A 15,359-nucleotide genomic window follows, 5' to 3' on the forward strand; every position below is an offset into this window, starting at 1 on the left:
GCGAGACATCCTGTGCTGTTGTAATTTTTGTTTTAAAATGTATTATGCTTAATGAATTTACAAATGTAAAGTTGTAGTGCCACATAAGAGCCAAACTTCCCTAACCGTGAAATGTTTCTAAGCTAAAAACCAAGTGATTAAAAAAATATATACTGTACTTCTGCTTGTCTGGTTTTTATATATTTTTAAATATTACAGTTTTAAATATTAACCATAAGAATGTTTGTGAACATAATAGCATGAAACTTATTGTTGTTTTTTTTTGCCTTTATGTTTGTCTTGTTTTCCCCTAATATTGGGTGGAGAAAACAGGATTTACAAGAGGATTGTTTAAGCATCAAAAGAAACCACTGTAGAAAATGCTGGAGAACATGAAAATGCATGTAACTTTACACATGTGTAACCAAAATGGAAAACCGCTGCAGTCATGTAAGTAACTTTGCAACATGCATCTGCCCACAACAGTCACTGTAATTTCTTTTGATGACCAAGCAAAACACAGTTTAAAACACTACAAAAGTTTTATCTTATATTTGTATGACGCCAACATATTCCACAGCGCAGTACAATGTGGTAGAGAGGACAATAACATTCTAGAACAGAGACATACAAGTTAAGAAACTGAGACAATACAAAGAAGGTTCTCTATGAACATACAATCTAAAAAAGTAGGGGGTGGAGAAGCAAGGATGTGTGTGTGTGTCTGTGTGTAGGGTGGGGGGTGGGGGAAGAAGTTGATCAGTATGAGTTTAGTCATCACCCTTGGGACTCTAGGCAGGGGTGCGCAAACTTTTCAGTCTGCGCCCACCCGCCTGCTCTCAATGGTATTTTGATGCAGTGTTTCCATGGCAACGAGTCGCCCAAAGCCGTCGGCGACAAGGTAAGGGAAATTACAGAGGCTTCACGCAGCCCCCCGGCATTTCATTCAAATGCTTTGGGGAAGAGCGCGGGGCCTCTGTAAGCGCCGCCAACCCCAGTAAAATCTCGCACCCCGCCCCCAGTTTGCACAACTCTGCTCTGGAGCATGCGGTTCTTGGATGGAAAGAAAGAAGTCACGGCTTGGCCTTTTGAAAAGAGTAGCTCATCTTTGGGAACTTTGGAGACAGATATTTGGTTATGCTGGGAAAACATGGTCGCATCCCAACATGAATTTAGCTCTCACAGCATTGTAGAGAAGATTGCTGTTGGAAGGACACATACTGTACCAACTCACAGATTTCGAGTTAGTTTTGCTGATTTTTAGCTTACTCCTAGACTTCAATGGAGTCTCACTGATAAATATCAGTACTTCTCCATGAAATTGCAGTAATTTCTTCTCAGAATCCCCAAATCTCATGGATTTCAATTCTTGAAGGCTGACATCTGTGATTGGGGTGAACAAAGTCCTCCTTATCTGCTTTTATTGATTGCGTTTAAAAAAAATAAAAAAATAAAAGCATTCAAATGTTAACCAATTGTGCCACCGCAGCACATGACTGCAAGAAGATTTTGATTAAATAGTCAGCGTCAAGTTAGACAAACCATCCATGTGCCATTAAAACGGAATAATACCAAAATGCCACAATGGAAGGGAAAATATGCTGCTTCAGCTCTTCCCTTTAGAATGCATCAAAACTTTTAATGGAGATTATTGCACAAAAATACATTTTACAAACGTTAATAAATAGAAAAAAAAAAAAGAAAAAAAACATGGACTCTGGTTCAATAGGTAAACTATTTTCCTTTTCTTCTTCTGAACAACATCCTTTTGACATGACTGAATAGCACTTACAATTGGAAAAAAAAATAAAGTTCACAAAGGTCTTTTTGAAATGGGCATTTTCCCAACAGTGGGAAAATGAATACAAAAAACATATGATTATGGTATTTATGTGTCTATTAAAGCATCCGCAGAAGCTAGGGGTGCCTAGCCTACTATTTGCAGGCTATTTAGATTTACTGCAGCTTAGTGCCTATTTTATTGCAATTATACTTTGAGGAAAATGCACTCTAGGTGCCAAATGATTGAATGGCGACAGAAAATGAATGTCTACTGCAGCTGTATCCATGTGTCTCCCACTATGAATCTCAGGCGACAAACTCTGAACAGTATCATTAGTGTTTGGATGAAACACTATGAACCAGTAGATGTGCTTTCTTCTTTGTGATGAAAAACATCAGTAACTATGATATGCTAGATATATCCTGCTAATATATAATAAACATAAGCAATTAATACTTTCAGAAGCAATGCACGCACGTCTGGGCTCTGTGCAGAGAACATCTCTCTAAAACAGGGGTGGGAAACTCCAGTCCTCAAGGGATCCCAACAGGTCAGGTTTGAAAGCTATCCCAGCTTCAGCACTGGTGGCTCAATCCGTCTTTGACTGAGCCACTGATTGAGCCACCTGTGCTGAAGCAGGGACATGCTTAAAACCTGACCTGTTGGTGGCCCCTGTGGACTGGAGATGCCCACCCTTGTTCTCAAAGCCCCCAATGCGAGGAAGTCTATTTAAAGAAGGTTTCAGATTGGATGACTCATTTGAACGGGATTCCCCTGTAATCTTCCATTTAACAGCATATGTGAAACATTTACAAAGTTCATACGCTTCCAAATAAGGAATTAACCACCAAAATCTAAGTACTCCATCATTTCCTATTAAAAATCAGACGGCAAAACCGCTCATTTTCAGTTAGAGAAATTAGTTACCTTCCTATTCCCTTTCCAAAAACAACTAGGAACAGCAAATGCCGGAGTCCTGGGATAAAAAAAAACTAGGCAACAACAATCCAAAACATAAACAATGCTAGATAAAAGGCTGCAGTGTAACCTCGCGTATGTCATTTCAAACAGAACCATGTTTTACTCACATTAGGGTTAATCACAAGTATAATTGCTGTATATTCACTGGTCTAACGTAATACTCGGCAGTACTGCATATCAGTCACCACAGATACTTTATTTTACCTGCATTCATGGAGGACTAGTTGCAGTGCTATTTTCACTGATTTACCCTCCTATTGAAGGCGTGGCAATTGTAACCAGCAGAAATATTAACATGAAGTGTTTAAGGGCAAGAGGACTCTAGAACAGGGGTGAACAAACTGTTTGCGCCCCCTGCCTGCTCCCCCCCCCCCCCTTACTTCTCCTCCGGCATCAGCAGCGTCATTTGACGTCACGTTGTTATTTGACCCCGCTGCGTCATCAGACTCCGCGTTGTCATGGCGATGTGTCGCCAGAAGCCACCGGAGAGAAGGTAAGAGACATACTACAGAGACCTCGGGCGCTCCCCCGGCATTTTAATGTTGTGGGGAAGAGCACGGTGCCGCTAAGCGCCGTGCACCCCAGTTTGCGCACCCATGCTCTAGAACACACCACTGCATCGTACGCAGGGACCTTGTAGCACTGAAGGGAGTTAACGTCACACTGCTAGTTGTGAAGGGAAATTGCAGTAATCCCGTATTCCTCTAAACCGGACAAAAATACTCTGCAAGGGGCAATCCCTAATTTGAAAAATAAAATGGATATATTATTCCTCTTTTAACCACACTTAAATAAGTGATAGTGTGCAAAAAAGTGATAAAAACCCTACACCGTACAGCAAATAAAAATACCACTTGTGAGCATATTCACATGTCTCAGACAGGTCTGCAACCCTGTCTTTTCCCATTATCTGTTCCACTGCAGCCAGGGATTCTGGGTTGTGACATGCAAATGAGTACTCACACTGTCACTTTTTGCTTGCTATCCATTTTAACATGGACCCCTATAACCTTATGCCCGACGTATTACACGGCTTTTTTAACAAATGTAAAAAAAAAAAATGGTTAAAAAAACAAAAAAAACATCAACCGGTATTCCGGCTTTAAAACCAATATTTGGCTGTTTTGGTTTCTTTGGATAAGTGCTCATTACCCACAATCCCTGGCTGCAGTTGATGCATTGGATGGAAAGAGATAATGGGGAAAGGCAGGGTTGTGGACCTGTCGGAGACATGAATGTGCTCACAAATGGTATTTTTATTTAAAAAAGATGATTTTGTTTCTTTAATTGAGGCCTCTGGATGCGGGCTGCTGGCCAATCAAGTGTTTACTCAACCTTAAGCCCACCCTTCCCTGTTAGAAGATAAGGAATTGGGTTTTGCTGTGCAAATGTACAGTGATATCACGCAAAAAGGAGAAGTTGAAGGAAACCAAACCCATTCCATGTCTCAGCTCACCAGGTTAACAAAGAAACAAAACAACAACAAAAAGAAGAAAACTTGGTATCTTATTTTATTAAATAGATAAAAAAAATAATAAAAGCTTTCAGTAACCCAGATTGAAATCCTTCAACATGGTTCATTTGGGTCTTCGAAAGCTCCGCATTTATAATCCTTTGATTGACTCAGTGGTTAAGCAACAGCTCGCATTGAAAGGGTTGTGTGTGTGTGTGTGTGTCTAAATATACGCAACTAAAGTTATCCAAAAGCCTGACTAGAAGGGGCTTATGTTTTTATTTGTTTGTTCCGGTTCATGTCCTGTGAAATAAAGATAGATCAAAATAAAACTCTTCACGGATCTAACTACAGCTCAACCCCCTTATAACGCTGCGCTGGGGTCCAAAGAATCACGTCGCGATATAAGCGGATCGCGTTAGAAATAATGTACATTTGTATGCATTGTAAATAAAGTATTGAAGATACCAATAATCGTGTTGTAAAGTATTCATAAATACGGAAATTGGGAGCCGCGCTTGCATCGTGTTATAAGCGGCTTTGCGTTGTAACGGAACGCGTTATAACGGGGTTGAGCTATATCTAGTTCTAGAGGGTATTAAGTACCATAATAGAAAAGGAGTATGTATGGACTTATAAAAAAAGGAAACCTCACAATTACTGAACAGGCAAAACCGGGCAAAAGAATCATCCATGATACATCACAAAATCAGCACTGAAAGATTTAGAAATAGTCTAACAAGGAAAAAAAAAAGTATTCATTGTGATGAAGTGATAACAATGACAGGCAAAACTGTGAGAACAAGGTGGTTATTGCTCCCGTCAGACTATTAAAATAAAGTTTTGTTAAAAATTGTTTTGTCACACTTGGCTGTCAAATAAGATTTCTATCACCAAAAAGATCACTTCAGTATAACATCACTCAGTACTAATTCCACAAGCCTACTGAGGATATACGAGCTGAAACATTTAGCTATGCTAGAAACGTGCTATGCAGGGATGTGCAAACTTGCCAATGTCCACGTACAGTAGCACTCAAAGTTTCATAAAAGTTCAAACATTTGGCAAAACGTTTGCTAGAAATCTGTCCCTCTCCCGCTCCTTTTGGGAACTTTTTACAAAAGTGTGATTTGTCGTAGTTGAAAGAATCGCTAAACTATATTTAATTTCTGACAGGATTTTAAAGATATCAATTTAATTGGTTATTCATTTTATGTTCAAAATATACATTTGAAAAGATATAAACAAAGTGTAAAGTTATGCAAGGATTTATTTATTTTTGTTGTGAGGAAATAAAAAAAAAAACTATGGGGAAATTCAAAGAGCAGAACCACTTTCCATCTGAATACTAAGTGAGATTATGAGTTTAGGATTACATATACTCACTAAATGTACTAGATCTCAGGCCCACCTAACATGTGCAGTACCCTGACCAGATGAAAATGAATTTATCAGAGCTTAGTTTCTTATTTACCGTCTCACTGGTAAGGCCACTGCAATAGCAACATAACTCAACTGAAAACGGTCTACCTAAGACTAGACAACTCCCAAGAATTATGACCAAGGTGACTGCCTGGGTAACCCGAAGTTCATGCAAGGTTAAAAAAATAAAAAGTCTGGGGTGTGAGGAGGAAAAGGGTGGCTGCGATTTAGTAATCCACACAGCTGATCTCAAGCTAGACATTTGTTGATATAGAACAAGCGTTCGAACCTCTCTGGGTCCTTGAAGGACCCAGAGAGGTTCGAACGCTTGTAACATATCAACTACTTGTTGGTCCAATAAAAGGTATCATACCACCTACTCCCCCTCCTTCCTGTGTTACAGTACTACATGGAAGGAAGGACCAACACGACCACCTACTCTTCTTTTCGTCACATTAACAAAAGAAGCCAAAGAGGAAGGAAAAACAACAACAACAACAACAACTCTGAAGGTTTATAAAGAAAGAGAGGGATATGCTTTATGGAACAGGGCTGTATCGTAATAAAATAATAGTAAGCCATTATAATAAGCCAGACTCTCTTACTTACAGTACATAGTAACATGTAGATGATACAGAATTCTGAGAGATAGTTACAGTATTAAACTATACATTTCCTCATCATGTGCATGAAGTGTAAAATCTAGACAACTTGTAAAGCACTGCCACACTTTTGGGACACAAAAATAATGTGAAATTATAGAATAACCTGGCCCTTCCAGCACAAAAAAAGCCTTTGAAATGTTGCCTCATAGGTTAACTTTACGACTAAACATATCACTTTGCTACTCTCCAATTAGAGATCGCTACAAGCAAATGAAATGCACAGCATTTGTTAAAGAACATTTCAGTTATAGCGATCTCTAGAGTTGTGTAGGAAATTTGGCATCTGCTGGTGAACAACAATAGTCAAATTGGAAGATTACAGTGCTGAATTGAGGCAAACTTTCCTAATTAGGTCAACAAGAAAGGAGATTTGTACAGAAGTCAATTACAGCTGAATTTATCTTCTTGCAGGAAGAAAAGGTTGGAAGAGAAACTCTAGTTTCCTGTATCAACTAATTTGGGGCTGATAGTGAACATATCCATATACTTTTTCATGTATGTATGTATGTATGTATGTATGTATGTATGTATGTATGTATGTACACACACACACACACACACACACACACACACACACACACACACACACACCTATACACACACACACACACACACACACACACACACACACACAGTATTATAATATCACAGGGACAAAAAAAACAGATCAATTCTGCTGGCTATTGCAAACAAACCTACAAGAGAACATTCATTTAAATGTCATTAGTAAAATGCACATGCTGCTTTATATATTTAGGGGTATTTTGATCATACAGTTCAGAGCTCATTCTTCCTGAAGATAAAGAAACCACACACAGATCCTTCAACACAGTGGGATTTCAATGCAGTTTGCAGATATGTTAGAAGTAGGATAGTGGATCAGGTAACTGTGATTAATTGGATGACATTAATGTTCCACAGGTCTCCAGTTTAAGAGAAAGCAGCTTCACACTTACAGTATGGACTACATACTGTACATACTGAACACTACTAGAGCTACTGCTCTAATGTGGCTCAAACTACAAGGCTTCTTTCATATAGCACTTTATTTCAAGCAAGACGCCAAAGATCATTAAAATTAAATATGTTCCAATCCATTACAAAAAGACTAATGTGAGCTCAATAGTATTCTAGTTAAAGGCATTTTAAAATCCAATATTATTTTATTAACCGATGATGAACAGCCAGCTGCTAAAAGAAAATGCATTAAGAACATAGAATTCTAAAGCAAGTATTGATTGATGTCTGGTGCCTACCTGTCTACAGGTGAAGGCTTCGAGTTCCTCGGTTTCTTTACTTGAGCATAGAGCCCTTCGACTTGCTTTCCATCTCTGGGACTTTGGGGTCTGGTGTTCACATTTTGTGGGCCGCTACTTGCAAGAGTGCCATATGGTCCAATCCCGGCATACGTTGGGTCATCAAGGGTTCCATATGCCTTAGCATAGTCTTGAATCTCTGCATAGTCCTTTTCTTTGGCTTGTCGCTCACGAAGTTCTCGGGTCTTGGCTTGAATCCTGTAAAACATAGTCATTAAATATAAAACACAAAACAGACTGGACGCTTTCTAAACCCTAACATGGCAGCAAAAGTACAATATTCTAGGACAGGCAACAGTCAAATAAACACGGCTAAAATTACATTTCCCTGATGAAGGTGCTGGACACCGAAACGTTGGATGCTATATGACTGTCAGTAATTAAAATGACCTTTTTGCATTCATTTGACTGCATCTCTTATTGGTGTGCTCGGCTTCTTCCCTCGTGCCTCATACTTTGCTACCCTGACCAGGTCCTTTTGCCTGCAGCACCCATATTTTTCTTTTTCTTTGCTATTGTTTTCTTTGTTCCTCACTGTTCTGAGGCATCCCAAGTTGCATTGAACCTGAGGTGTTTAAAATTACACAAAGTACATGAGTTTTACTAGTTCCTCAAAGAAAAGTTAAATAATGTGTTGGGTAAAAATAAAAAAAAATACTTAAAAAAAAATAATCAATTCATATTCAGAAATACAATATAAGAGGGCCCCAGTCATGCGGCGGCTTCCGTTCTAAGGACCCGCCGCAAAGCGAAAATCGCCCGAAAGCGGAACCGGCGATTTTCTTTATGTGCACATGCGCAGACCGGCAATGCGCCATTTTACGCGTGCGCAACATCGGAAAAAAAACATTCTGCGCATGCGCGACCCCGGAACAGCCTGTTCTGCGCATGAGCGACCCCGGACCGGGTGTTCTGTGCATGCGCAGATATGGCAGCCCCCTTCTCGGTACCGCCGTATCGCCGAAAAGCAGGGCGCCGAGAAGCGTGGCCTTGCTGTAATACCATTATATACAGATAAAAGACAAAAAAAAGGCAGAAAGCGGAATCCAATATGAAATTATTTAGTGCATTACTATGTATTTTATCTATAGTCTTCATAAATATGGGTCATTTAGTTCAATACTTTGGGCAAAATATTTTAAGCCTACAGTACAACCACGTCACTTCACCCATTTCACGTCCTCCACTACAAATATTATACACTCTGATGTATTCCTTCCACTGTATAGGAACAAGAGGGGGAATATATATATATTTCCATTTGTATGCTCATTTGCATGGGTTAGACAGGTCTGCAACCCCCGCCTTTCACCATTATCACCCAGCACACAGCACTTCCACTGCAGCAAGGGATTCTGGGAAATGACATGCAAATGAGCACATTTTTGCTTCAAAACCATTTTTAACATGGTCACACACACACACACACACACACACACACACACACACACACACACACACACACACACACAAATACAGTATATACATATATACACACACACACGCGGAAATGAAGTTGCGGTGCACATGGATGATCTCTAGTATATGGGGACAGGAAGGGGGAGAAGGAATCATTGTTATGATCAAAATGTGAGCATCCAAAGGGGATATGGGTCTAGGTGTATTATTTGTCAGAATACAAAAGTAGAATTTTAAATGGATATGGGTTCTACTCACTTAAGTATGATAGACCAATCCATTGCCCAAATCCACTCACTTAACCAAACATTAAGTTTTTTTTCTGTTTACTTTATTTTACAGGAAACCCAAGCTCTTAAATCTTTATCAATCTTTGTATATTTTTATACAGGAGTAGTGATATGTTGCTTTGTGTAGCTGCAGCAGCAAAGAAAATACATAAACACACTCACAATTGCTCTAGTACAATGTTTGCATGTGCTGCACCTGTACAAAATCAGAGTAACGGTATATAGTGAGAATAGGAGCACTTGTGGGTATGTCAATTTCTTACCAACGTTTAGGTCCAAACACAATGGGGACCTTGAGCAAGTCCCTGACAAGCCGCGGTGTGTGCAAGGAATCGCAGGCACCTTCAGCAGGGGTTAAAACACTAGAACATACATTTTACAGGAAAATGTCTTGAATTACCATGTTGGCAGGACGATTTCAATAAAGAATGTAACATGTTCATACTTTAAGTCAGGAACTGTCAAAGGAATCATGAGAGTACAAGGGAAGATTCACTTTTAAAGTTTTTTTTTTTTGTTTTTTTTTTTTAAGAAAGCTTTCATTGCCCTGAAGGCTTTTCAGCTTCACAGTGAAATGCAGAAGCTTCAGGCACATTTCTCTGTATTGAACTTTTTTTTCCCCCATGTATGGGTGCGATTGAGAAAATAAGCAGGAGAGTGTTTTTTTCCCCACTTGTTAATAAATAAAGCTGCAGTTCAAGCTGCCGTTTAAAAAAAAAAAATATATATATATACACTGTATATATATATAATTTTTTTCCCCCCATTCAATGTGTGCATCAATACAATCTACACACGGACAAGTGATTAGCTAAGTTAAAATCGATCCTTTCTCCTGTAATCAATCTCTTGCTCGGGTTATTTCATTCAGTTCTTGCAGAGCATTATGGGCAATGTAGTCCAGGAATATTACGTGACTGGGCAGTTACTAGATACAATTGGTTCTCTGCTAGAGTGAGGGCGGGGCTTAAAGAGCCAGAGCCTATCAGAAGGGGAAGGGGCTGTCACTTTGGAAATGCTTCCTACATTAGAAACATTAAAAATGTCTTTAAAACATTTTTTTTAATGCTTCAAGTATTTTCTCATAGTACAGAACAGATTTATTAAAAAATCACATGTAGGATATTGCTTGATCTGCTGCTTTAAGCCAGTGTTCCAGATATAGTACTTATTTTATGCTATGGATTTCATATGCACACATCTGCCTTCAAAAGAAAAAAAGGAGAATGTCAACCCTGACGGATAGTGATTACAGAATATACACAGGTGCCAGCCTGATGGACCATTACAGTGCACTACAGGGCTACTTCCCGGGGAAACTAGAACAATTATATGTGCTGCAGCCTTATGTACTCCACACAACAAAACAGTGTCCGCAGTAGATATTTTGACATCCTTCTCTTTGCACTTACACATTTCACTGCACATTTCAGCTCCTTGTAAACCTATAGTGTGGTTATAAACATGGACTCATAATTGCACTGCAGGCTGCACATATTCTACCTACCCTTGGTTACCAATAGGAGGATGGCAGCATGTAATGGTAGCTGCATGTTGTTGCTATATTGCCATATTTGCCCTCTTTTTCCCACCTTGGTGTGTGTGTGTGTGTATAATAAAAAATTATCGATAGTGACACTGCTAGGGGTTACCAAGTGGCTTCTCCAAAAATACTGGACACAATGGTGAAAGCTACGGTGCGCTCGAGACGCACGCACGCACACACACACACCTCCGCTCCATGCTGTTTCCTTCTCTCCTTGGCCCCACCCCCGGGCTCCTGACACCTCCTCCTGATTGGCTGCTACTGGGCAATGCAGTCAATCAGAATGGAGGAAGCTGCCCAGCCCCCTAGCAACAGTCAGGTCACTATGTCCAGTATAACCTCTATTTTTTTTACTGGACAGTGTCCAAATACAGGACAGTCCAGTTCAATTCTGGACACCTGGCAACCCGTCACACGGCTGACAAAGAACCTTCTATACAATCTCCGTGTTTCAACTAGATTTATACTGGCATACCTACAGCCTGTATTCTATATTACAGACAGGTTACACCCTTTTCTAAAACCGAGGTTCAGCGTGTTAACATACGGATTTGTAGCGGTACAAAATGAAATTGAAGATAAAATAGCAGGTGTCATTATGTAGTAGTCAGGAGGCAGCCATAGTTGATTCGTGATGCAATTGATGGCACACAAGCACTGAAGTGCTTTGAGATACACAGCCCACTACTTTGGCTCTTGTAAAGAAACACCAATGGTAATAAGAAATCAAACGGAGAAAAAAAAATAAAAAAGGGAAACTTCGTACTAAGTGACCTACAACTGCCATAGTCATTGCACATAAAGACGGCCGACATCCAGGTGTTGGTAACTTAAAAACAAAAAAAAAAAAAAAAAACATGTAGGTACATTTCTAAAAAATGTAAGATGTGTAGATGGCAAAAGTTCAAATTATTATTTTTTTTTTAGTCGAGAGCAAGATACTGTAGCTGATGTACTTATGTACAGCACATGAGACGAGAAGCGTCAAAGAAAATATTTAGGTCAAGGGAATAAAACATTTGCTTTACTGTATAAAAATATTATGGTCTTGCAGGGAACATAATACATATAGGAAGAGAGTGTCCTGCTGTTCATCACTCCTGCAGCTGATGGTTAAGGGATCCAGATGGTTGGAACAGAAAGAGGACACCATTATACTCCTCTTACTATGACCTGGAGGTCACCAAGTGTCTTGTTTTTATAAGGGCTTCTTTTTGGGTTTTTTAGAAGGAACATTACCTTATGTCAGTGCTGGATGGGTCTCCAATTAAACTTTAGAGCTCATTTCAAGCCGTTTATTGCCTCTGGCAGAGAAGAGGTCAAAAGGTGGATTCAGCAATGTACAAGCAATGGATAAATGCTCTAAAAATGGCTTTACTTCTAAAAAAATAAAAGTAAGCTGTCCCCCTTTCTGATAATAAAAATATATTTTATCAAAAATTACTTTACATTCTAAAATATACCCCCTTCCAACTTCAAAAACAATAGCAATAAACAACTGAATATATATTACATGCTACTAATTAGGACATCATAAATATACCATGAAAAAATACAACAGTGATTCCAAACTTGGTAATTTCAGTTCAGTTTTAAGGTATGCGAACAGATTCACACAGGTGGACATTCAGCGGTGAGAAAAAGTTTTTGAACCTCTTAGAAGTTTCACATATTTCAAACCTAAAATGTTATTAGATCTTAATTTAAGTTTTAATAATATATAAAGATAACCTGATCCAACAAATGACACAAAAACATGATACTTTTTCAACATTTATTTATCCACAAATGATTCAACATTCAATATCCATGTGTGAAAAAGTATGTGAACCTTTAGATTCAGTGACTGGTGGCACCTCTTGAGCAGCAATGACTTCAACAAAGCGTTTAATGTAACTGCTGGTCAGTCTCTCACATCGGTTGTGAGTAATTTTGGCCCATTCCTCCTTAAAGAACAGCTTCAACTCAGTGACATTTGAGGGCTTCCTTGTATGGAGAGCTCCCTTCAGGTCCTGCCACAACATTTCAATGGTGTTAGGGTCCAGACTTTGTCTAGGCCATTCTAAAACGCGGAATTTCTTCTTCTGCAGCCATTCTTTTGTAGATCTGCTTGTATATTTAGGATAACATTCTTGCTGCCTGACCCACTTTCGGATCAGTTTCAGCTCACAGATGGCATGGCCTTGAGCCCCGCAATTTAAGGAGCCCCGCGCTCACTCTCCCTACTGTTGGCACTGGGGTTCTACTTTCACGCGAGCGAAGGGGGGAGCTGGGGGAGGGACCTCCAGCTATCCCCTTCTGGATGAAAGTTGGATCCTGGTGTCGACAAAAGGTAGAGGAGGGAGAAGGGCGCAGCAGAGAAGTAGGTGTGGGGGAGGGGGGCTGCAAAACCTTAGGGCTTCCCTGCCCCAGATAATCACACTACTACCACCATGCTTGACGGCTGGTATGAGGTTCTTCTGTTCGAACGCAGTGTTTGGTTTTCGCCAAACATAACGTTTCTCATTCGAGGCCAAAAAGTTCTACTTGTGACTCGTCTGTCCAAAGGACACGGTTCCAGAAGTGTTGTAGATAATCTGTGCTCAAAGTTTTTTTTTGAGAGATCAGTGGTTTCCTCCTGGCTATCCTTCCATGAACACCATTCTTATTCAGTCTTTTTCTGATAGTGGAGTCATGAACACTCACATTAGTCAAGGCGAGAGTGGCCTGCAAATCCTCTGCCGTTCTTTGTGACTTCCTGGTTGATTTTGGTAGGACGACCGCTCCTGGGTAGAGTGACTGTGGTCTTGAACTTTCTCCATTTGCAGACTGTCTGACAGTGGATTGGTGGAGCCCCAAATCCTTAGAAATGGTTTTTGTAACCCTTTCTAGACTGCTTTTCTGAAGTCCTTAGGCTAAGGTCCCGCTGCACCCGCCCGCACGGCCGCCTTGCTTGCCGGCGGCGCGTGCAAGTCACTGCACCGCACTCTGCAGTTAACATTTTCGGCACGGGTGGCGTAGCCAAAACGGGTCTAATAGGCGCAGCCATGACGTGGGGGGGGGGGGGGGGGGGGGGGGTGGGCGCAATCAAAATATGTGCTCCTATTGGCTAACACTACCTGTCTTCAGATAGGCTGCTGGGATCCAATCTGTGATTTGTTCCCTTGCGTACTACGTGACGCGTCACCGCTCCGGATCACCAGAGGCATGTAGCTCCGGCCGGCTGACGCGTCACAGCATGTAGTCAGCCACAGAGGGAGGAGGTAGCGGGGACCACCAGAGTGCAGGTAAGGGGCAGGTGGCCCGCGCGCACCGCCGACCGCAGCCTTAGAGATTTATTTTGACCGTGGCATGACATGTTTCCACCCACCTGTGTGGTGAAGACCAAACTCAAAGTTTCTAATCTTTATATAGGGTGGGGCCTCCCAAACGCACCCTTGAAGATATACCCAATTATTACTCATTGCTGATCTAATTCATACATCATTTTGTTTCAAAAGACATGCAATTAGGTATTTAAGAAAAGACTGTATTTGATTCAAGAAGGTTATCATGAAAAAACTATGGTATTTCTGTAATGATCATTGGGGTTGACAAACTTTTTAGTGTCACTGTATTTAGGAGACTCTGCAAAATAGTTTACAATGATAGATCCCTGGAGTTAAAAGCTGCTGCAGAGACAGTATAAAGGGTCAGCAGAATGAAAAAATAAATCAAATAAAGCTACTTCTAAAAGAAAGCCCCTTTTCTGAAATAAGTGGGACTGTGGCTTCAACCAAAGTGTCTTCTCAGCCCCTTAGAGCAGAATTGTTTTCCAAGCTATTTGAAAGGCTATAAACTTGTTACAGAAACAAATCTCTGTTAAAAAGGAAAATAAAAGCAGGAAGCAAGTCTCCTGCAGACGCTGATTTGCCCTGTGCTGCTGGTCGTTTGAAGACAATTTGTTGTTTTCAGGAAAATTTATTATTTCCCGTCACTAAAATAAATGAAAATCCTAGCCTGCATTAAGAAAAATAATCTAAAATACAGATACGGTAATAAGGTTAATTTCTTTCCTGCTGTCACTAAATCCACATTAGCAGTCTCTTTTCAGCTTGACACAAATTAATGATTTTAATTCTAGACACTTGTCACAGTGTTCACTAGCCTTTCTTCTAATTAAAATGGATGATGCTTCGTGTTGAAAAAACACACCAGAGTTCTTTTTTCCACCATTTTTGTTGTTACATGTCTATTCATTGATTGGAAAAAAAAAAAAATGGTTCCTAGCAGTTACTGTATGCTATAAGGGGAGGTTAAGAGACGCCTACAGTGTCATCTGGCATATGGGAAAACTCCACCTTCCCTAGGGGCGCTGTAATATTGTGCCCTCTGGAACTGTAGAGCAGTAGATCTTTTTAATTACTGCAGTGTACAAATGGATTCATTACAAGAAACTGCGATAATGACTTGGCTTATTGGCTTTGATGCCAGATTGGCCTGGAACCCCTTTCAGAGGCATGCATCGTATTGCAGACCCATCTGGT

At 40.2% G+C, this 15,359-nt stretch overlaps 1 protein-coding gene across 9 annotated transcripts in view; it reads right to left on the reverse strand.

Moving 5' to 3' along the window:
- The window catches only part of PARD3 (par-3 family cell polarity regulator), a 609,688-nt gene that overhangs the window by 143,644 nt on the left and 450,685 nt on the right, over nucleotides 1-15,359 (reverse strand). For 8 of the 9 annotated variants that reach the window (XM_075587739.1, XM_075587740.1, XM_075587738.1 and 5 more), the window contains one exon: nucleotides 7,540-7,797. The exons of the other annotated variant lie outside the window; for it this stretch is intronic. In XM_075587739.1, the coding sequence (XP_075443854.1) occupies nucleotides 7,540-7,797 (258 nt within the window). The remainder of the gene's footprint in view (nucleotides 1-7,539; nucleotides 7,798-15,359) is intronic. 9 annotated transcript variants of the gene reach the window in all.

Source organism: Ascaphus truei, chromosome 2 (genome assembly GCF_040206685.1).
Source record: "Ascaphus truei isolate aAscTru1 chromosome 2, aAscTru1.hap1, whole genome shotgun sequence".
NCBI lineage: Eukaryota > Metazoa > Chordata > Amphibia > Anura > Ascaphidae > Ascaphus > Ascaphus truei.